The sequence below is a fragment of the Cheilinus undulatus genome, linkage group 4, assembly GCF_018320785.1.
Source record: "Cheilinus undulatus linkage group 4, ASM1832078v1, whole genome shotgun sequence".
Classification (NCBI taxonomy): domain Eukaryota; kingdom Metazoa; phylum Chordata; class Actinopteri; order Labriformes; family Labridae; genus Cheilinus; species Cheilinus undulatus.
In genome coordinates this window covers 9,166,023-9,190,789 of record NC_054868.1, presented here as the reverse complement: position 1 = coordinate 9,190,789, position 24,767 = coordinate 9,166,023, and the positions used below count along the sequence as shown (strand labels likewise).

At 39.1% G+C, this 24,767-nt stretch overlaps 2 protein-coding genes across 2 annotated transcripts in view; both read right to left on the bottom strand.

Annotated features, from left to right (window-relative positions):
• LOC121507948 (sodium/potassium/calcium exchanger 3-like) overlaps positions 1 to 7,017 on the bottom strand; it is a 113,275-nt gene extending 106,258 nt beyond the window's left edge. Inside the window, exon 1 of the mRNA XM_041784358.1 lies at positions 6,510 to 7,017. Within this exon, the coding sequence (XP_041640292.1) occupies positions 6,510 to 6,705 (196 nt within the window). The 5' untranslated portion in view covers positions 6,706 to 7,017. The remainder of the gene's footprint in view (positions 1 to 6,509) is intronic.
• A 10,470-nt stretch (positions 7,018 to 17,487) lies between these two features.
• dtd1 (D-aminoacyl-tRNA deacylase 1) overlaps positions 17,488 to 24,767 on the bottom strand; it is a 29,494-nt gene continuing 22,214 nt past the window's right edge. The window contains exons 5-6 of the mRNA XM_041784463.1: positions 23,568 to 23,732; positions 17,488 to 18,932 (exon numbers count right to left, since the gene is read on the bottom strand). Of these exons, the coding sequence (XP_041640397.1) occupies positions 23,577 to 23,732 (156 nt within the window). The 3' untranslated portion in view covers positions 17,488 to 18,932; positions 23,568 to 23,576. The remainder of the gene's footprint in view (positions 18,933 to 23,567; positions 23,733 to 24,767) is intronic.

Below are 24,767 nucleotides of genomic sequence, written 5' to 3'. Positions count from 1 at the left end.
TTTCCATGTAACCAGGATACGCAGCGGGGAGGATAGAAAAGGAAAAATTAGTACCACTGATGATGCACAAATCATAAGTTTATGAATATTCATGCTGGCCTTCTGTCCACAGAAAAGGATAAATGCATCTCACTTTAGTTGACGCTGACTCGATAATTAAACGCAGCATTGGGGGAACAGTCAAACACAGATAAAAAGAAGGAACAGACGTCAAGTCATGCGGTACAGATGTTTGCTGATATCTGACGGCACGTCACTTCACAAACATGTCAGCTCAGGGAAAAATAAAGCCACACTGTGGAACATTTGCAGTAACCCGGAGGCCTATACCCTGGGGCTCATTGCCCTGATTTCACCACTCTGCAGCTAAAACACCTGAACATACAGGAGCCTCTGCAGCTCCGTCAGCCTAGAATAGTTTCCCCATAAGCTCAGAGAATTCATTTTGTAGCCTACTGTGTATATCGCTACAAACACCTGAAGCATTTTTCAGGTCAAATTGAGGCCAATGAGAGGATATAGGCCTAACTCTCTTAAAGTTTGTTAATTTGTGTTTTTTCAGAGGAATATCAATGATGGTTGTCAAACACTTTTCCGATACCACGTATTTCAACCCAAAGATGGTGTGAGTAGAGAGAGACAGTGCACTGTGAAGGGCAATGAAATGAGAAGAAGTGCCGGTGTCCTGTTGCTGACACGGAGTGATAATATGACGAGAGCTGTCATTTCTAAAGAAGTTAAAAACCTAACAAATCCTCCGAACAGACACGAAGGAAGTTTCAGGATTTTTTTGACTGATGCTGAAGGCGTGCTTCTCTCGGACCATCGCGTGCCTCTCTGCTCTGCCTCTGTCACAGCATCAATCCTGGCTGTGACAGAGGGCAAAGTGACTCTTTAATTTACCGGTCCACAAATACATTTTATGTCTCTTCAGTGTCTCTTTTCTTTCTTTTCTTTTCTTTAAGATGCATTCATCTCCTAGTCACTAAAAGTTTTACCTTTACATTCCAACCTGTATACTTCACTGCCCTGTGTAAACACTGACACCCATAAAGTAACCTACATAAGAACTAATAAGAAGTTATAGAGAAAGAAAAATCCCTGCACCCAACATCTTCTGTTTAATTTTTGAAATAATTGATTTTAGGTAGGCCCAATTCATTTTCATTTGTGGGAAAAACTTTTAATTGCCCTTTATTACAACAAAAAGTGTTATGAATTTTGGTATATGGTAACTGTTAGGTGAACCTTTCATATGTGCAAGTTTGGAAAAAAAAAAACTAAATGAAGCAGTTTTTGGAGAAAATTTAAGCACAGAAATGTGAGCATTAACCTGCAAAGAGCATTGAAGGCCAGCAGGGCTAATGGAGCTAGCATGGCTAACACTGGTAAACCAACTAAGCACCATTACTGTGCAAGGTTGTTTTATTGTTACAGTGAAGTTGGTTTATTAAAATATAGATTAATGACATATTTTTGAAATTTATTTATACAATTTGTAGTCACTTTAATCGAATAATCACCTCTAGATTAATTGAGAAAATAATCAACAGATTAATCTATAACAAAATAATTGAATGTGCAGCCCTCTAGGCTTTTAAATCAAGTGGTACTATTAAAAGTGTATCTGCTTGAATCCGTGTAGCCAAATAAGTTATAAAGTTAATTATATTGTTTATCAAATAATATGGGAACTGCAGGATAACTCAAGATACATTTGATGCAAAATGAAGATATGACACATATATGTGTCTCATGTTAACCAGAATCCAACTTGATACAAACAAGAGACTTAAATGGAAAACGGGAATTTCAAAATGCAACAAAAAAATGGGCATGACAAATGAGGTTAAATTGTGCAAAAATAGGTGTAAAATGTGATCATGAATCCAGGTAGGTCCATGCTGGTTGGCTCTGAGTCTTTGTATTCAGTGAAACATAATGAGGCTAAAAATAATTTCTCATGCTGCAAAAAGCTTGTTATTTCAGGGGGGTCTGTCTGCAGACTGTATATCTTTGATGCCGTCTCTGTCAGAACAAAAAAATACATGGCAAAACTTTAGAAATAAAATCAGATAAAACTACAGTTTAAGGTTAGGGTAAGGATTAAGGTGAGGGCTAGGATACACAAAGTTAAAAGTGAAAACCTGACCTGCAAAACTTCATGGCAAAATGTTTAATAATTATGAGTAACAAGCATAACCGGACCCGCCTGATGGATTTGTTTCACACATTCATCTGGTAAACCTCCCATAGACAGTGTTTGGGAAAGGGCAGAGCCTTTAAAAAAAAAAAAAAAAAAAAAAACTCGGAGGGTGATTGGATAAATGTTCCGTCTGTTACATCTTTACGGGCCAATCAGAGCAACAAAACGTGACGTAATCGCCAATACCGAAGTGCGCCACTACTGAAGAGTAAACTCCATATAGAACTGCGTAACGCGAACCATGGCGACTACAGACATGTCAGTACTCTCAGTACTCTCAACTCAATGCTTTTCTTTGTTCTTCTTTTAATGAAGAAATGTCAAGTTCTGATAAAACTTACGCTATAGCAGCATCCATGCTTATCTCTTCCGCCATAATTGCACCGGTCTCTTGTCGCTACTTGCTTGCGTTGCGACTCTGCCCCTCAACGGTGATTGGTCCTGTCACTTTCTAACCAGGCCCAAACTGTTCAAATTGGATCTTTGCAAAATGGATTCACCAGTGAGAAACAGAGAAATGGGCAAATCCATCTGCTTTGCAAGGTTATCAGTGAATCACATGATTCAGGATGATGCAGATGTTGTTGTACGACCGCAGTAGGGCTGCATGATCTTCAATTTTGCCAATATCCAATAATATATTTACAAATTTATTTCGAACTTAGAACACACACTATACAATTGAAGGAATGAGGCTTAACAAAGATAAGACTTTAGCTGATGTGTGTCTGCTGGTCCTGTCTAAAACTCCACAAACTCATTCATACAGTGTGGCCAATATTTACAGCCAATAGAGGCTGATAATAAGGTTGTAAATATCAGCAAAAATGCGTATCTGCTGATAACCATGATTATCTTTTGAAGCTAATATGTAACCCTAACCCATTGCTGATATTGTGCAGACAGTGTTATGTATCCCTAAACAGCAGTATCAGTCATGAGGGCATGATGTACTCATCTTCTGCAAGATTAATAATTTGCAGATATGTGTGCAGATAATCAGTACAACAGCACTCCCACATGTGTAATACTGCTTCATTAATCCAGGTATCATTATATAATATATTAAAGTATATTTATTGTTATTATGCACAATAAGTGAAGCTTATCACATGAACATACTATTGCCATGTGCAGCATATCAGAACAGCAGCTTTAGTAGTATGACCAGGTGGCATGTATGCTGATATCCTTTACAAAATCTCAGAGTCTCATGTAATTTTCAGTATTAATATATGTGCCATACTTTATCATTTTTACATCAAATCACTGGTATTTGGTCTATAAAGTGACAAATGTATTTCATATACAGACAAAGATATACTGCTATTTATTAATCCCTGTTAATTAACACTGCTGCTGTGTATATCAGCAGAGTTACACTTCAGGTTGTGTTTTTAGACTAACTATCAGCTCAAGAGTGTTTATTTTTAGTAGGATGACTGATTGTGGATTTATGCTAGTATTCAGCACCACAACACTGCCTCATGTGTAATATTGCCTTACTAACCCTGGTATCGTGATAGCATGGTACTTTTATTTTTACATTCAAACATTAATATTTGGGAAACAATACGATAACTGAGGCAACGATATAGTGCCGTAATAATATTTTGTTCAACTCCAATGTATTAGCACTGCTACTTTGACAGGTTATGTTGTATTATAGCAGTGTCACTCTTCAGGTCATGCTGGTATACTTAATATTAGCACTGCAGTGATTATGTTTGACAAATTTTCAGCTTAATATGTCAAGATTTAGCATAACAATACTCCCTCTTGCATAATATTGCTCCAGTGAGGAACTGTGACATCTATGATACCATATATTTCTAGATTTAATAAATAATATTCAGCATACAATAAGGTCATTGTATCACATGAATCAAAATAATAAATCGTAGTACAAATTATTTTTCAGCAACCTTATTTAGTAATACAGATACTTGGAAACAATACCACACAACTGCCTCTTTACACTTTAGCTTTTTTTCTACACTAAATATAAACACAGCAATGATTGAGTTGTAAAATTAGACTGGAATGAAATTAAGTTGTCTTACAGCAGTGTCACTTCTTCAGTAATGCTGTCAGGGAGCATTCACACCAGAGCTGTTTGGTCCACTTTAAACGAACTCTGGTCCGTAGTCCGGTTTGTCTGGAGTGGTGTGAAAGACCACACGAGCTCTGGTGCGGCGCAAACAAGCAGACTCTGGTCCGCTTGAAAACAGGGGGTCTCGGTCCGCTTCCAACTGAACCCTGGTGCGGTTTAACCTTGCAAAGCAGATGGATATGCCCGTTTCCTTGTTTTTCATTGGCAAATCCATCTTGCAAAGCTCCCATCTGAACCATTTGGGCCCGGTTAGAAAGTGACAGGACCAATCAGCGATGAGGGGCAGTACTTTCAGGCACAGCAGAGTCCTGACATAAACAAGCAGCAGCAAGAGCTGGTGCAGTTATGGAGGAAGAACTAAGCGTGGATGCTGCAAAAGTGCCAGTTTTTATCAGAACTTGACAAAATTTCTTCATTAAAAGAAGAACACAGAACAGCAGTGAGTTGTTTTCTTTTCAAAAACGACAAAAGTCGAGTACTTTTATGTCTATAGTCGCCATGTTTCGCGTTATTCCTCACTAGCTGCGCACGCACAGCTTGATAGCTGCTACGTCACATGTTTTGTTGCTCTCATTGGCCCGTAGAGATGTGATAGGCAGAACGTTCATCCAATCACACTCCGAGTTTTCTTCAAATCCTCTGCCTTTTCTCAGACGTTTCCTATTTAAGTTTTCCTAGATGGATGTGTCAAACACATCCATCTGGCGAGTCAGGTTAGTTTGAGGTGCGAAAGCAAAGCGGACCAACTTGTGAACCAAAGACAGGAAGCGGCATAAAGCGTAATGATATAAGGGTTTATATGTGATTTAATGCACTCAAATAACGTGTCGGTACCTCGCTTGGCATCTGTGTAGCCATGGCAACACGTCGTAGTCCGTGCTTATTTATTCATCTCGTGTAAAGAACGATGTGTTGGATAGCTCACCATCTCGCTGGCTGCTCCTTATGCCCCAATGCAAGATCAGAAACCCCAAGACAGCATAAATTCTGTGTTTTTTTCATTGTTTGTGTGGAAAAAAGACCGGTGGAAGGATGTTGTGGGTGTTCAGATGGTTTGGTCCGTTTGACAAAGAGCAGTATGAATGCAAACCAAACCAAAGGAAAGTGCAACGTTGTTGCAATTTCCGTTCCAAAATGGACCGAGCACCGGACTATCAGGTGTGAAAACGACCTAAGATTCTTTCTCGGGGCCCAATATCCCTAGCTACACCCCTGCATACTGTTATACTGAATATCAGCACTGTAGTGATTATCTCACTGACAGCTAAATATGCCAAAATTCTGTACAACAGCACTCCCTCCTGTGTAATAAGGATTAGATAACCCTGGCATCATGATATATACAGAACTATTTAATTTACATTGAAACATTACATTTTGGTTATAATAAGACATCTTTATCATGAAACAATATCATGATACGATGTCACATGAATTCAGACATATATAGTTTGTTGTACCAATATTTTGTTAAACTCCCAATTATAAATGCTGCTTCTTTGACTAACATTACAGCAGTGTCACTCTTCAGGTCATGATGATGTACTGAATATCAGCACAGCAGAAATCTTTGACTGAATGGCAGCTAAATATGTCAATATTTGGCGTGAATTAAGACAAGGATGTACTGGCATTCAAATCTTACCACATAGTGCTGAAGCACTATTTATCAATACTGCTGCTTGTAAAAGCGTTGTGTAATAGCTGTGTCAGACTTGGGTCATCATTTTGTTCAGCATATCAGCACAGCAGAGATTCCAGCATGCTGATAACCAGTACAACATCACTCCCTCACGTGCAGGCTAATAGGCTGTTACTGTAACTTATCGCGGTATGGCATCGACACATTATTGGTTCTTACATATGATGTCAAAATTAAAATATCCCCAGAATATTACCAGAGCGTCACTTTACAGTTCGTTTTAAAATAAAGGAAATATTTGACTCGAGAAGTGTCTAGGGGGAACTGAGACCAACATTAAGCGGAAGTGTTAAAAGGAAGATGTTTTGGTGTGATGTCTTACTCACAAAGTATGTTTACACTGATATTAATGTGTTTTATAAGTATTCATCTGGTGACAACATGTAAGACATAACAGGAAACGTGACAGAAGCGAACAGAAATGAAACAAACATGCACCACCGGGGGGCTCAGCTCCCCTCCCTCGTGGCAAACTGTTAAATCCTCACCTGAATTTTCCGCTAAGTAGGAAAACCCCTTCACGACCAGAAGCAAGCCGCCGAACAAGCATATCTGGATCAAAACCAACTCCTTTCGTCTTTTCCGTCTCGCTTTCACCCTCTTCTGGCTCGGCATCACTTGCTCCGGTCGATTCCAGAGTCGGATACCCGGCAGAGACATCCCCTGTTCCGCTGCCACATCCATGCGAGTCCCCGAAAGTAAGGAATAAAAATAAACGAGCAACCTCCGCTATTTTCCAGGGAATTGACTTATCTCCCGGGAGCGGATGAAAAAGTACAGGGGAGGGGTTTCAGGGAAGCAAAGGGGGGGATGTAAGAGGGACAAAGTTGTAAATTGGTGCCGCGAGGATGCTGAGGGGGCTGTTTGGTTAAAAAAAAAAACGGCGAGCTTCTGGCTGAGAGAGCCGGGTTTTTACTTCTTAGGTCATGTTGAAATGTGGTTTTGGAAATAGTACGGCAGAGGACTGCTGCACGAGCCCTCCATGGATGCGTCCGTCTGCTGAGTGTTGAGAGGGCACGCGGAGCGAGCGGGCGAGAGAGAGGGAGAGAGAGAGAGAAAGAGAGAGAGAGGAGGGGTGTGCGTGGGCATTTATACGCACAGATTCAATAGAGTGAGACCCAGGTCAAAAGAGTTTATATATTTTATACGTTTTATTTTATACGACTTCAACTTTAACTGACAAGTCATAACCATGACATTTAGTAAATCTCACAGACATCAAATAAAATAGTAATGGCCCTATCTTTATCTTACTATAGAATTTAGCTGAATACTATAGGCCTGTGCATCAAGCTATGTATTTAATATGGAGAAATGCATGATTTGTCTCTCCACAGAACGCTGCTGTTTTCACTGCTCCACAGTCCAGTGTCAGTGTGCTTTACACCACTTAATCTACTACGATGCTCGGCATTGGACTTGGTGATGCAGCAGCTCTACCACAAAGCTGCCATGGCACTGTTTTTCTGCTTATATTACTGAACTCTTCAGCTGTGGAGTCAAAAGAGCGTTGGCAACTTTTACACACTGCATCATAACAATCTTTGACTGCGCTCTTCGACATGGTCCTCAACATATTATCAGAGTAGCTGTTGTTCCTTAACGCTTCCACTTTCTGATAATGTCACTTACAGTTGACTGCGATATCCAGCAGGGATGAAATTTCACAAACCATCTTTTTGAAGTCACTAAGTTCTTCAGAATGACCCATTTTGTATCACAAATGCTTTTTTTTATCCTGAGATAATGAGGATAATAAATTTATAAGACAAAAAACAACCCTTATTTACTTCTCATCATGGGGAAATTGAGGAGAATAAAAATATATTTGTTCAATTATTCTATTCATACCTGCAGCTCTGTTTGTTTGTTTTCTACTCATTAGCCTGCTAAACTGACATGCCAGATAGACTGTTTCACATAACCATTGCATGGATATGTTTCACACTCAAATGAGACACCTTCCATACAAAGCTCTATGGAAGGGAATGGCTCTTCCAAAAAAGTCTCAGAAGGTGATTGGATGAATATTCTGTCTGTCACATTTATGACAGGCCAATCAGAGTGACAAGAAAAAATGTGGTAGTATGCTTATGCAGTTCCGGTAGTTTGTTGGTGGATAAAGCTCATGCAGAGAATGGTTGGGAGAAGTGCAAAACATCTCAGCCAAGAAAAACTTTCAGTGAGGCTCTTTGCTCTTGTTTTTCAGAAATAAATGTGGTTCAGCTCTGCTGAAACTGCCACTTTACTATGGCTTCATCCGAGCTAATTCGCTACACTGGCGGTAGCCATTGTACATACCGGAACAGTTGACTAATCTCCAATTTCCACATACAGCGACCACGCTGCAATCCGAATTGTACTGCAGAGCTAATCGCTCCCTTTCTAGTCTATCAGAGCATTTCCGCAGCCGGTGCTCCTGCACCTGCACGGCCATTGCATTCAGCTTCCAGTACAACTAAACCTCACCCACAGACATGCAGGTCTGTTCTCAGAGTGGGCACAGTCATTTCAGATCAAAGCTTTGCAAAATGTGTCTGCCTGATGACAGGCATGGAATCTGGCCAACCCATCTGCTTTGCAAGTTAATCCTATTACCAAGGTAATAAACAAACAGTATTTACCACACATAAGCCTCACCAAGGTGTTACATCTCAATAAACTGACAATATTTTTTTTTATCTCTTTGGACACAATCCCTGATTAATCAATGAGTGTGTGTCTGTTTGCTCGGCCTCTCTCTCTCTAACACACAAGCTGTGCTGAGAAACACTTCTTATGTTTCCCCTGCTGGTTCTAAACATTATTATTTTGTGACGTTATAAATAAACTCCCTCATGCAGGGATCAGCTGTTTCAAAACTACAATATGTTTAATTTTTGTTCTGAAATGTCTATGTGGATTTAAAAATGACAACTCCTATATGTTATGTAGACTTTGGATACGCCCGTTTACATGTTTCTCACTGGCGAATCCATCTTGCAAAACTCCTGTCTGAACCGTTTGGGCCCTGTTAGAAAGTGACAGGACCAATCAGCAATGAGAGGCAGTATCCTCGGGCTTGGCAGAGTCCTGACATAAGCAAGCAGCAACAAGAAGCCGGTGCAATTATGGGGGAAGACGTTAGCATGGATGCTACTAAAGTGCCAGTTTTATTAGAACTTGACATTTCTCTGTTTAAAAAAGAACAAAGAACAGCAGTGAGTTGTTTTCTTTTAAAAAATGATAAAAGTCATGTACTGACATGTCTGCAGTTGCCATGATTCGTGTTATGCACCTATCTATGGAGTTTACTCCTCGGTAGAGGCGCAGCTCGGTAGTGGCTACGTCACATGTTTTGTTGCTCTGTTTGGCCTGTAAAGATGTGACAGAACATTCATCCAATCAACCCTTTGAGTTTTTTACAAAGGCTTTGCCCTTTCCCAATCACTGTGAATGAGTGGTTTACCAAACTGCCACATATTCAATTAACTAAACATGCATCGTTGAAAAATTTTTTTGAAACTTGGGTTGCGATCTGTCGCAAGACAGACTGGTGGGTCCTGAGGCCGGACCAGCTGAGAACCACTGACCTGAACTGTACATCCACATCTACAAAACAAAAGCTTCCCAGAAAATAGAGCCCAGACCTGATTCCTGTTGATAATCTGTAGGGTCAGATAGGTGTACTGAGACAGGACTGCTACCCTAAAAGACTGAATGCTGTAGGAAAATCAGAAGGTGCTTAAAAAAATATTAGTCTGGGGGTGTGAAGATTAGTGCAACCAGGTTTTTAATTTTCTGTTTTTAAATATCTTCTGGTTGTTTTTCAACTGAATTGCATTTATTATAGGTCACATTAAAGGTGCAAAATGTTCTGAAATAACATTTTGCCCTTAATTGTTTAACACCTAAAAATGTAGTCTTTCTATGAACCACACCTTTATATGAATCCCAGCTCATCATTAACCTTTTCCTCACATTGGCACGTAGAAAATTACTCAGAGGCCTCTAATTAAGAGTTGCCTTTATTTGTCATGACTAGCAGCAACACCAGGCTTGTAAAACAGACCAGGCCTTAAATTTGGATAGCCATTTATTTAAAGTTTAATGGTTCCTTGTTACGTTGTCAATGTTTATTTTAAGTTTTTAATGTAATTAACAGTCACAGCCTGATGTTAATGCATCTGGTTTGTCCAATGTAATTGTGATGTCCACATCAAATGAACAATAAATAAAATAAAATATTGATACATGTTCATCATAATTCTTTTACTGTAGTTGTGCTTGTCATACTAAAAACCTGCATTCTTCATCTACTTGTATTTCTTTCTGTGATGGACTTGCCTCCATTAATATGGCAGCTGCATTATTATAGCATGAAGAAGACAATGAAGATAAACTTCTGCTCTTGATGTCATGGTTTCAGGTATGTAGGTGAGGTACGGTGGTGCTCATTGTATGCAACAAGATGCTCTTGAACATTTAGCACATTAAAAAAAAAAAAAAAATCTGGCAAAGATTGACTGTTGAGAAGCTAGAAGCCTGCATAAGAAAAGAATGGGACAACATTCTCTTCCCAAACTACAAAACTTGTCTCCTCAGCTCCCAGACATTTACAGACTGTTGTTCAAAGAAGAGGGGACCCTATACAACCAGAAACATGGACCCGTCCCTACTTTTTTAGATGCCTTGCTGCATTCAAATTTAAAATGAGCTAGCTAAAATGAGCTTTTTTCATGAAATGGTAAAATGCCTCAGTTTTAGCATCTAATTTGTTATTTATGTTCTATTTTGAATAGGTTTAGGAGATTTGACAATGCATTTTGGTTTCTTTCATTTAACAGTGACACATCTTTTTTGGAATTTGGGTTTTGATTAATAACATCTCAATGATTTTACTAATCACTTTGTGTGTAAGTATTAAAAGATTAAATAAAACAGTTGCGTGTCCTTGAGGGGTAGTCACAACCAAAATTCCGTAAACTAATTTGCATTCTTCCAGATCAGACTCCTAAAAACCAAAGTGGCTCCACATAACTGAGGTCACTTTAACTTTTTTATTTATAAAGGCTGCATTTCTGTCTAAGTCTTCAACTCTCTTGTTTTTAAACTAGCCAGAGTATTTGCTGTGGTCCCCTATGCTCCTCACTTAGATTAAAGTGAGAGCTGTTTTGGTGGGAGGCGCAGAGCCATGGGCATAGTGCAGGGGGGAAAAAAGGGTACTGATTAACTGGCCCACATTAGGGAGGGGCCCTTGAGAAGCCTGCAATGAAAAATGTGTTTCTATTTATTTTTTCTTTGTAATTAGTAGGGGTCGGAATCACGAGTGGCCCCACAATACGATATTATCACGATACTTGGGTCACGATTCGATATTATTGCGATTTTAAACATTTTATGATACAGTGACTATTGTGATATCTTGCAATCTATACCATTTTTTTCAACTGTTCAGCTGATTTAGCAGTAGTTTTGGCTTCATGTTTGTCGTCTTTCCACAGTATTTTATTTTCATGTAGCACTTCTTGCAGACCTCATGTGTCATGTCCATCTCATTCGTACCCTGCCTGCAGTCCTAATGTCCTTCCCCTGGTGCTGCCATGTTTGTTACTGACTTTCTCCTGCATTATGACCCTTACCTCTGCTAACCTCACTGGACAAACATATTTTTCCATTAGCAATTAATTTGAAAAAAATTGATACTTGGTGGACGATACGATACGATATATTGCCAGACAAAATACCACGATACTATTCTGTATCAATTTTTTTCTCCCACCCCTAGTTATTAGTGTCATTATTGAATCAAAAGTGACTAAATGAATCAGTCAACAGACTGAAATTTGTATCAAATAGAGTGCTGCAAAATGATGCAAGTAAATTGAATTTAACCATAGTGAAAGTATTGCTCATAAATGGGGGCATTATGGATCAAAAATACATTAAAATAAATAAATATTTGTAAAAATGAAAATTTTTGTTTGGCTAGCAGGTTAAGAGGGGTCCTGTGTAACATTCTTTCTGGGGGCCCAAAATCCCTAGGTATGCCCCTGGGCAGAGCACACACTGTACTGTTAAATTAAATAAATTGCATGATCAAAATCAACACAACATGGCAGGCATGACTGTGGGGAGCTGAACTCTAATTGAAACTAAATTGCCCAGCACTAGTTATAAATAATAATCAAAATAAGCCTATTGAGGAAAAGACAACACACTGGCAATCTTTTGCATTTGATGTTCTAAATGGGGGGAAGGGGGGTACCTTGATTTGGCTCTTCTGCTATGTTATGTCAGATGTTTTTGCAGTTTCACACAGAACCTCCATGACATAAAGATAATTAAAGGTGTCTTTCACTGCCCTCTTCTGGGAATATCTTTCAGTGATAAACAGTGATGCAGCAGTCTGAGCCTGCAGGTAGTTGCTCTCTGTAATGCTGAATAATAATATCAAGTTTGTGAGGCTGCATGACCAGTTACTTTGGACTGCCTGCCAATTCAAGCATGCAAAAATCCTGTGGGCAGCAGCCAAACACGACAGGGATGCCCTCAAAGCAGACTGCAAATTACAACAAATATTATGCAGTCATTCTCAAATTTGTCTACCTCGTTCAGTCCGAACAGTTTTTTTCTTCTTTGGATATGTATTTTTTTATCCACAAATAAGAGCTTTACCTCTCACCACAGGGAATCCTTCATCCAGCAGGACAGATTACATGTATTTTCTTTGGTTACACAATAGCAGTTAGGTCATTTGGATTGATTTCACGTGTGTCTGTACAGAATGTCGCAGTAAATCTGTGTTTTCATATAAGAGATAGAGCAGATTTGGCTGCCATGGCTGTTTTTTTTTTCCAAGCAAGGATGTAAGTGAAACAGAAATTTAACATAATGAAGAAAACTTGATCCTGGCCAAGTTGGTTTCTTGATTGTCAGGCCTGAGGTTTCATATAAATAGCACTGGAAACATTCCAGCAAGAATGGAAAAAGTGGTCGGGGCTCTAGGCAACTGGTTTCACTGTGCTTTTTTAACCCTTTACAACATTAAGCTTAGACTGAAATGTTGTCAGATAAGAGAGGGAAGAACAAAATACATGAGTTAGAAATTTCTAAGACAGTTAACACACTTATGTTTCCAGCTACACTTCCAGCCACCAGAATAGATGAGTGCCTTTTGGTGTCACATATGGCTTTAAACTCCAGTGATAATCCACATGGAGGCCCGAAGGCTGCCCTGTCTGACTTGCAAAGCAAGCTCGGACTGTGCATTGAGTTACCAAACAAGATGCATTCCCAACCTCTCTGAAGCACTAACAAAAGAAAAAAAAAACACAAGGGGGAAGAGGGAGAGAGGAAGGAGGAGAGGGGAGGGGGGCAACAAATTAAATCCAGTTAAATTGTTTTTCCATAGCCAGTGGGCTTGGCAAAGGGCTCTCACAAACACACACAAGATGCAAGATAAGTTAAAGAGAAGACAAACCAGACCTTCCTAAGGAAGAGAATGCCTGGAATTTAACCCACTTTCCCATGTTTGACTGACACTGCACCCTCTCTCTCTGCCCTGCCCTGCACTCATGGTGTCCACTCTTCACAGGTAACACCTCACAAAGATGAACATTTAACATCCGCCCTGCTCAACTTGCCTTGTTCTTACAGCTGTGATCGATTGCAGGCCTCTGAATTGTTAGGTACAGAGCATCAATAATCCAGGGCAGCCTCTACACGCTCCTCTCCTACTGTACTGGCTGTCTGGCATTGGGATCACATTGCAGTCATTGCAGAGGAGAGCTGCAGTTCTTCTACCCCAATTTGCAACAGCACTTAGGCTAGCAAGCTAGCAGACATATTTGGGTCATGTCTTCCCTCACCGAGTGCTCCCAAGTCCGAGCTGCAGCAGTTCCTCTCCCTCTCGACGTGGAGAAACCTCGCCTCAGCAGCATTACAGAGAGAGAGAAAGAGAGAGAAGAGAGGGGTGTGGGATATGGTATGTTAGGCCAGAAATAGCTTGCTGAACTAAAAACAAAAAGCCAAAGTCGGGACAGTATGGATGTTCCAGGTGGGGATGCTGAGAGAAGAAATAAGGGCTGTCATGCCTGCGTTTGCATCAAGCTGAATAAAACACACACAGCCACTTTTTTGTTTTGACATTTTTATAAAATTGGAACAAAATGTACATTCAGATCTGTCAAAAGACAGCAGGACAGTGTAATAATCAAAACATTATAAATAGGTGTTTTTCGTGAGGCTGAACTCCCCCATCCACACTGGTGTTCGCTGCTCAATGATGTGAACACAGCTGGCTCCTCTCCATGTAATTGAGACAAACAGACTCACAGTCACTAAACAAAAGGTACTCAATCTGAGCTGTAAGAATCGACTGAAGCAAGGTATCTGGCGTTATTCCTCCCTGCAGTCAAAACGATCCTTTCCTCAGTGTGAGTCCAACAGAGCATCAACACAAGAGCAGTTTAAAAACTGATTGGAAAGGTGCGACTGAGATCACACACTGCCAGTTTTGCGAACATCCGAACCCCTTGGTGGATGCTGTGATTGTTGGATTGACAGGTGAGCAGGCTGACAAACAACCACAGCAAAAACACACATATGGCTTTTACTTTTATGAAGCTCTATTCACATGTGCACAAAACACTTGGAAATCTACTGAAATTTTCAAGGCTAGCTGCAGTTGTGAACAAAACAACCTGAATTTTTCACTTCAACCACAATGTTTTCCTGCCAGATAAAAATTTCACAAGAAGTCAGGGTGAGCTGATGTGCAAACACGGCAGAAATTATTAGGAAAATTTGCCTTGAGTGGGTGGGAAGGGTCTCTGACGTGTAAGTCCCGACAACCACAGAACAACCAGTGCATGAAACAAAACTGCTTCTAGGTTCTAAGTTTGCTAGTATGGAATTCTCCACTCTATATTTGTACTCTAAATGCCTCAAACGACTATATATGTAGCAGTGATATGAAAACAAAAGCGATCATGATATTATTTGACTCTCTTGCTTCATCTGCCACTTCTGTAGAACTTTTTCATGCAAAGTACTTCCACCTGGAAATGTGCCCAGCTGTGGCGTGCATGTGTGAACAAGCAACTCAGCGATGGCTTTTAAGTAGAGCAGTGGTTCTCAACTTTTCAGCCCATGACCCCCTAAATAAAGGTGCCAGAGACCAGGGACCCCCGCAGTACCTGGAGGTGGTTGAACACAGCCATGCACAATCAAGAATAGTCATGTGTAGACAAGGCCGTCCATAAGAGCAGGAAAAAGGGAGAGCTTTCTGGGGCCCAGCCATGAAGTCAGCAAAATTACAGTCCATTGTAATATCAATCTGTAATAACCATATTTAATTTGTTAACCAGAGTAATAGTCACTGATATCAGAGCAAAAATTGTGTTTTTTTAATTCATATGTGTCTTAGTATATAGTAATCTTAAAAATGTAAATCCCTTTATCAAATCAGAAATAAAATGGGTTCAAAATGAAAAAAAAGGTGGAAAAGGGGGGAGCTGGGATTTTGGTAGCAGAAATGGGTTAAAAGTTGCAAAAGTTTGATAAAAGTGTCAAAAAATAGGGAAAAAGTGGCAACAAAAAGAGTTGGAGTGGCAAGAGCGGGCAAAAAAATTAAGAAAAAGGGTTAAATGTGTTAAAATTGGCTTAAAAGTGGCAGAAATGGAGGGGTATTGAAATGGACTAAAAAGTGGGGAAATTTGGTTTAAACTTGCAAAAATGGGCATGACAAATGAGGTTAAATTGTGCAAAAATGGGTGTAAAATATGGTGAAAAGCGGTTCAAAGTGACAATAATGGGTCAACAGCAGAAAAATTAGGTGGGAAAAAATGTGTGGAAAAGGTGTTGAAATTTGAGTAAGAAGTGGCAGAAATGGGAGTGATGTAGAAAAAATGTATTAAAAGGGGCAAAAATTGCCAAGAAAAGTGATGAAAACAGGTTACATTTGGCACATTTGGCATAAAGTGGCAAAAAATAAATTAAAAAAGCAAAAATTGGCTCAAATTATGCAAAAACATTTTCCTAGTTTTTTTAAGGACATCTGGTTACCCCTTCCCAGTGCTCTAGACCCCCAATGGGGTCCCGACCCCAATGTTGAGAACCACTGAAGTAGAGACACAGAAAAAAGAGAGAGGGAGCAGGTGCAGCAGAGGGAATGAGAAAGGGGAGTGTGGAATGATGGGTAATCCAGGGAGAGAGGAGCACTGGTAATCAAAAGATAAAGATGCACATTTTGTTTGTATTAAACAAGTATGAGTGTCATTGCCTCGCCTTCTGTCACAGCGTCTACCCACACTGCCTGTTTTATCTACTGGTCAGCAAATACATTCTAATAAGTCCCTTTCTCATCCCATTAAAATTCACACAATAATTGTTAAACTACTGTCTTTTAAGGACAGAAAGCAGAGGAGGGAAACTGGCATCACATGGCTCCTCAAAGTGAATTTTAGGTCACTTCAGTGAACAAACATATGGTGCATGCTGCCTGGGGTTTATGTTTGTAAATCACACAGCATGGGCTGGAACAAGTGTGTCCTGTTCGTTGTTACTGTATAAGACAAACACAATTACCTGAAGATATTTTGTGACTAACTTTAAATATTCACTGTGCTGTGATCACAGAAATTATGAATCCAGGTAGGTCCATGCTGGTTGGCTCTGAGTCTTTTGTATTCAGTGAAACATAATGAGGCTAAAAATAATTTCTCATGCTGCAAAAAGCTTGTTATTTGAGGGGGGGTCTGTCTGCAGACTGTATATCTTTGATGCCGTCTCTGTCAGAACAGAAATACACAGCAAAACTTTAGAAATAAAATCAGATAAAACTAAAGTTTAAGGTTAGGGTACGGATTAAGGTGAGGGCTAGGATACACAAAGTTAAATGTGAAAACCTGACCTGCAAAACTTCATGGCAAAATGTTTAATAATTATGAGTAACAAGCATAACCTGACATGCCAGATGGATTTGTTTCACACATCCATCTGGTAAACCTCCCACAGATGTTGTTTGAAAAAGGGCAGAGCCTTTGAAAATAAACTTGGCGGGTGACTGGATGAATGTTCTGTCCGTCACGTCTTTACGGGCCAATGAGAGCAACAAAACACGTGACGTCATAGCCCCAAACCAAGGTGCGCCACTACTGAGGAGTAAACTCCATAGAGAGCTGCATAACGTGAACCATGGTGACTGTATGTCAGTCAGACATGTCAGTGCACGACTCTTGGCGTTCTTGAAAAGAGATCAACTCAATGCTGTTCTTTGTTCTTCTTTTAAAGTAGAAATGTAGTCAAGTTCGGATAAAACTGACTTTAGCAGCATCCACGCTAATGTCTTCCACCATAATTGCACCGGCCTCGTCTCGCTGCTTGTTAGCTAAGTTAGCTTTAGCTACATTTTATTTAGCTAAAGCTAAAGCTAACAAAGCTAAAGTGAGCCATCGTTCGTGTCACAACTTCTAAAACAGGTCAATATCATTTAATTTAATCCTGATTAGACCTCTGATCTTTTTCTCTGTTTTATTTATGAAATATTACTTAGTCTATAATGTTTGCAATGTGGTTATTTCATGAATGCAACTGCCAGACACTGTTTTATCTAAAAATAGAATTTTTTTTATTCCAGCGGATCATAGCAGTTCTGTTCTGACAGAGACGGCCTCTGAGATAAACAGTCTGCAGGCAGGCTATCTTGTAATATTTTGCTTTTTAAGTTCATTTAGACTAGATTAGGTGGATCTTGAGATTCCAGGGGCAGTGTTTATTTTATTTTTTCAATCCATTGGTTGGTGTGGGCTTAATAACAGACAACAAACTTTTTCTTTGGTATATTACAGACCAAACAGAGATCTTAATCCTTTTAAAATGTGATATTGTAAAGAACAAAAGGACTGACATTTTGAAAACCTGCTTTCTGATCAACTAATGGTGATTTAGAAACAAGAAGGACCTAAGAGTTTTGTAGCTAATCTTCTCAAGTAGACAACTGAAGATCCTGTATGTTTATAAGCTATTACACTGACTCACTCTTAAATTACTGAATGTGTCAGGGCACTTTTTATATTGGTGATGTTTGTCAGTTGATTCAGAAATTACAGGTTTAACAAAAATTGATGCATTAGAGACAAAAAGGAGACATTAGCTAGGAAACTCATATGGGTGTTGTAAATAGTTGAAGCCTTTAACTGTGTGTTACTGCCTTTTCTAATAGCTAAAAAAGAAAATTCTTTTTTTTTTAATTCAATTTCATCACCATATTTTTCCATTTTTCCTCAAACAGAGCACAATAAATTTAATTTACAGGACTGGCCTGCATTTTCAGCTGGATATTTAAACCCCATTCATTCAGGTGTAGTAAAGACAAACTTTACAGAAGTTACCATGACAATCATGAGGTGGAAATAAATATGGCAAGGCTGTGACATTATTACTGTCATTAGGTTTTGTGCCTGTGCTTTAAGCCAAGGACTTGGAGCTGAGTTATGCTTCAGGGTCAGTGCCATGTTTCTGACAAGAGATTAAGAGGGAAGAGCAGCTGAGATCTGAGAGGGAAAGATGGACAGCCATAGCCAGATGGAGGAGGAAACATGGAAGGCTAGTGAGATATAAAGAAAATAATCACACAATGTAGTGCTGTAGATGACATTTCCATTCCATATCACCCGTGTTCCCTTTATGTGCACCACTGTGATCCTTAAAAAATAAATAAAACAGAAATGTCTTGTTGTTAAACAGATCTGACTGGGAGGGAGAGAAGCCATAGACACCAGCAGGGCGATGATGTTCTGCAACAGGCCAAGAGAATCCTGATGATTTCCAAACAGGAAGGACGACAGTCCCAAGTCAGGTGTGAGTGTCACCGAGGAATCAGGCCTTCCTGAGGAAACGTGATCACCGTCATGTCCCCAGTAGAACGTCTAAAAGAGAAAGAGAAAAATGATAAAAATGTGTCTCGTAAGTGTTATCGAGAATGGAAAATGATTTTAAACAGTTCAGATCTTTTTAAAGGTGAACTCTGCAAGGGTTAAAAAAGGGACAAGGGCACAGTTTAGATTCGTTTATATTTTCCTGGCAATGGGGACTACTAATTGCTAAAGCTGACCGGTGCTGCTGGTCATACAAACCAGAGTAAAGCACCTGAGTATAATGCGACGAAGATGTTTCCATTGCTTCTCTATTTAACATTTTAACAATCACAACCAAGAGAAGAAAAAAATAACCCAAGAAGAAAGAGTTAACAAAAGCCCATTTAGATCATGTGCACCAAACTCATATATTTTTGAAAGAATTTTCCAGAATTACAAGAACATAAATAAACACATTTTTGCATTGATCAAACTTTTCTTATTAATATGCTGTAGTAATAGATCAGTGGAAGAGAGATCTTACATCAGGGGTGTCTAACTCAATCATAGCAGGGGCCAGATTCTGGATTCAGATCTAACCTGAGGACCTAGCAGGGTCACCTTTTTAACCATACTCTCAACTCTCAACCTCATTTCAACATTGATAAAATATGGAAAAAAAAAAAAACAAAACTCAGCACTGATGGTAAATTATTTTGAAATTTAAAAACAAAAAATAAAAATATAGGTTTGAAGGCTCAAAATCTGAGAAAAGTAAATTTATTAGCCGAAAAAGGTAAAAACATGCAATTGAAATTGAAAAATGTTTTTAAAAAGCAAATATATTAGAAAAAAAGTCAAAATTATGAAATTAAAAGTCAAAATATGATTCAAATTTTTAAACTGAGTGTCTACAAGGTCAAACTATGGGATTATGAAGTCAAAGTTAGGCGTTGAAAATATGAGATGAAGTACAAAACAAATTGGTAAAAAGGTGTAAAAGTTCAACATATTTTTTAAGAAGTCAAAATTATGAGTTGAAATGCTCAAAGTACGAAAGAAAAAGTCAGAATCCTAAGTTTAAGTTAGACTGTGAGATGCAAAATTGAAAATGTGAAATTAAAACACAAATTAATTTCTTTTCCCATATTCCTGACTTTTTTCTTATTTATTTTTACTCCTTATTTTTTCAGATTGTATGACTTAACAAGGATATCTTAAATCATCAAGGGTGCGTTTACATTTTGATACTACTGCAGACCTCATACTGATGGGCCAGTTATGACAGAAATATGATATAACCTTGCAGGTTGGATTTGGCCCCCGGGCCTCGAGTTTGACACTCCTGTCTTACAGTGTGTAAAGAAATACTAAAACTGCACTGAACCTTACAATGTGAATTTTGTGGCTCTGTAAGGTGTGTTCGAATGTCTTTTTTAGGTACGTCAGTAGAAAACTAACAATGCGTGTCCTTTCAGCCACAAGCACCTCCGTTCTGGTGTCGGAAATTTAGTTTTCTTTCACTTCCTTCCTGTTGCCTTGGTGGTTCAATGGTGAAAACCTCTAAACTGCTGTCTTATTTACATGCATTTTCATTTAAAGGGAGTTTGCACTGACAGTTTAAGGCTGAATGTAAAGCTTGTAAAGGGAGGATGGGGGCAGATCTACGTGTGCACATTTCCAGGGGATTTATAAAGAGAGAATTACATGAAGATGTACACGGGTTTTTGAATTGATTCTGATGCATGTCATTTTCAAGGTTTGGGTGCATGAACACTTTTAGTCTGGATTCTATGCACCGTTCTATAAATGAGACCCCAGAGGTCTTCTTCAGGTGACAGTGTTTGAAAAATGAGGTTGATTCAGTGACCTTCCATTTTTTCTGAGCAACTCGTCTTTCCAGGCTATTTTAGTTATTTAATAATAATTTATTATTATTTGAATAAGCAGTTTACAGGCAGATTTGACCAAACAAAGAATGACACTGGGGGTTGAATGAAATATAAAAAGGCGCCACATTAAAATGAAATGATAAATCCACTCTGATGGGTCTCTAAAAGTTGATATAGAGAAAGAAATTGACCACATGGGCTACTGTTTTGCTGAAAGCAGCCTGATACGAGAAAGCAACCCTTTTTTGTGTTCTAAAACATTAGGATGAGAAAAGAGTGAAGATCAGTGAGAATAATGGAGGACTGTCACAACTGAGTCATTATGAGGACAGCACATAAGAGCTCATGTTTAAGTCATGTAAAAGCTCACCTTGGGAACACCAAATTCTGCCTTTAAAATATTCAGCAAGCAGGCACCTTGTCTGACATCTCTCTTTTATCCAAATTCCTCTCTCCCACCTCTTGTCCCAAAAAAAGGAAGTGCTGCATGCGCACTGCTCTGCTGAACACCCACAGACGAGAAAAAAATGAAGACTTCTGTGAAATTCTTTTCCTGCTTGTTCGTCTTTCTCATTCCCCCAGTTCTTCCCATCTCGCTCGATCTGGCTCTCTGTCAGACAAAAAGGCCTTATGTAACGAGGTGCTGAAGCCTCCATGTCTCGGGGCACATATTTACCCAACATGCAATTCAGGATTACAGCGGAGCCCCCTGCTGTGGAGATGACGAGATAGGACTACAGGCTTGCAAGATTTCCAGTGGGACAGCACAATTTTTTTATGTGTTTGTGAGAATCGGACAAAACTGTACCAAAATAAGACAAAAATAATGCATAACCATCATTATTAATTTTAGATGATAATACCAGAGTCTGACATGCTTTTATCTCTGTGTGTTAGCACTGGACGATGTCTCGATATTTTTCATCTTAATGGCGATACACAATAGATACTTCAATATCTTTTTCTGTTAAAATTAAAAAATGTTTTCACAATACCAGAATTATAAAAGTTGAAATTATTCTAATGACAATCAAACAATACTGAAACCTGTTTGATACAATAGCTACAAAAATAAAAGTCCTACACATCTGACACTCTGCAGTGTTTTGTATTTTAACAACATTTGTAAATATTTCAATATATCTAAACAAAGATATATCCCCAGCCCTGGTATGTGACAAACCCAGTATGTGTTTAAATGTGTTGGAGGAACGGGAGTTTTAAAGTGTTGTTGCTCTGCTTGTTTGACGGCGTATCCGCTAATGTGCGTGCCTGCCTCAGAGTTCACTCAGGGAGAGGAGCGGTGCCACAGGAGCCAGCAGCAGCAGCAGCAGCCTCAGCAGGGAGAGCAGAAGGGACACGCAGGGAGCTGACTCAATGCCTCCCCATCTCGACTCTCCCACAAAATCCTGTTTTTTTTTGTTTTTTTTTGCACTGGTAAACAAATACTGAAGGCAAATAAGAGCAACCCCGACCTCTCCTGCCCCTCCTCGTCTCTACAATATGAACCACAGGACAAGAAACAAACAGGTCTGTCTCTCATGAGCGTTGCCGAGTTTCACCGCAATGTCAACAACAACAAACAGAGCGGGGAACAGACAGGAGGAGAAAAACAGAGATGCTGAGGTGAATATCAACACTTCTGTCTCTTTCTGCTTCCCTCATATTTACAGCTACCATATTAGTCCTGACATTTAACACTAATAAAATAAAGGGAGGGGACTGCTTTGGTCTCAGCTGTACATGTTGACGAGGTGAAAGAAAGAAGACAAGCAACAGCTGATATCCTATGGGAATTATTTCAAATTGATTATTACACATGAAGCCTCAAATACTAGTCATGTACCATTCTCTGCATAAACTAAAATTTTCATGTAACAAATTCTCTGAGTTGTTTTTCATTAGTCCAGGTCCAACTCTACAAAACCAGAGTGGTTTGGTGCAATACTGAGTGATGCTTTTCTTCACACAACATCAGAGCGATGTCTCATGACCACTGAATTTCTTCACATCCTGACTTGCAGACTTCTTTCAAGTTCACCAACCAGTGTTGCATTCTGTCAGGGTACTTTTTCAATTCTGATATTACACAGCTAGGCTGAGAAAAGTAGGTCCTGCCAACTGTTACAGTTACAAAAAAAGACAAAAACATTTATCTGAAGTTAATGTAAATAAAAAAAATGCCTGTTTTTGCCACTCAAAGGCTCTGACTTGTTTTCCCAAGATATTTAAAGGTAGAATCCAAAAGAAAATCAAAGACTTCTATGATGTTTTGATGAAAGTTGTTCATTGATTGTGGTGGTCCAATCAAAAGTGAATATTGTAAATACATATAAATATTAAAGTCTGACTGAAATCCTATTACCTTTCTCAAAGTCTGACTAACACGCTTAGATGATGGTTCAGGATAGCTTCACTCTTGCATGCATACTAGACCCCATAATAGACCTCAAATTGGCCTTGGCATCCTGAGGTTAAACGAGCTCACAGCATTGTTGTCTGGAGGAATAGTACTGATCTCATATAGAGTACATAAGAGCTTTGAGCTTCCCCTTTTTTGTCATTCAATCCACAATCAGTCTGCAGCTTGCATACTTGTTTACCGATACTTTGGTGTGTGACATAAAGCTGAACAAGGTCGACCTACCTACTGAAGCATTGTTGGGTATACACAGTCATTAAATCAATTCTCCTCTAGTGTTTTTAAACTGAAGAGTGAAATTAAAAGGCCTTAAAAAGCCAGAACCATAGCTCAACTTAACTGTGCACGTGAATTACTGTGTGTGTGTGTGAATGTCTTTTTAGGCTCCCTCACCATCCAACTTTAGGGCTCCCTCTCTGACGACACATCACCCTCAGCTCCACTGCTGGCGTTGGGGTCCTGTCGGGAACGCTGGGCTCCTTTCTCCCTGCCTGACTCTGAGGGGCCTTTGGAGCGTGTCTTCTCTTTCCTCTGCTGCTGCTTCTCCTGCTTCGTCAGCTGAGGAAACACAAAGAACGTGTATTCCTTTCATTTAATTCATGCAAAATCATTTTAAAGCAGATGACACAAACATGCTCAGTTTGACATATATGTTCAATAATAAAGAGAAAGGCGTGGATTTTGCTCTTGAATTTTACATTTAATGGTCACCGGAGAATAAAAAGAATTAAAGGGAGAATCTAGAAACATGACTGCTATTTTACTTTCCTTCAGAGTTTTTCTCAGAGAACATGCCTGAACCTGGTGCATCCAGCTGTGATTATTATGGGTTGTCTCTGCCTTACTGTGAGCCTGAATACTGAGCAGCAAGCTGCTTTCTACTACTGATGTGATAACTCAGAAACTCACACATTCATTTGCCTTTTTCTCTTCTCTTAAACAGAATCTAAATTGTCATCAGTGGAGAAGAATGGGAAACGTGTGATGCCAAAGATAAGCTGTGATTTTATATTTATCATCATATAACCTAGAAATTATTTTTTAACACCCAAAGTAACTTCAAAAAGTCACTTGTTGAAGTTTCTTGGTTAAGTATCTAAAAAGGTAATTTTTGGCCCTTGTGTGATGTCTGCTGTAGCTCAGAGGAGGATGGCTAAGGCTGAGGAAATAAAAACCTCTCTTGAGTATTATGTAATGGCATCATTAAGGTCATCTTGGGTTGTGTTGTGAGATCTCTGGTTCACAGCTAAAAGCCTAAGTTAAAAATTAGTGAGGTGGAGTTTAAAAGACTGTGTGGAAAGAGGTAAATAATATTGTAAAAGTGGCACTGTGACACATGAAGCTATTCTGAATAAATGCAGTGAGTTTATGCATATTTGTTCACATGATGCACAATATGATAAAAATTTGATGTGGAATCCTATTTTTTAACACCGTGATTATGATAATAGGTGTGAAAAACTAAAGTTGAAGAATCTGTATTATTCCTATCATTATATAAATTAAGCTTTTTTTTAACCTTTAAATATAACCTTGTGATGAGGTGATTTAAACATCCCTTTACTCTAAGAGAGTTTTATATGTGCATCTCAA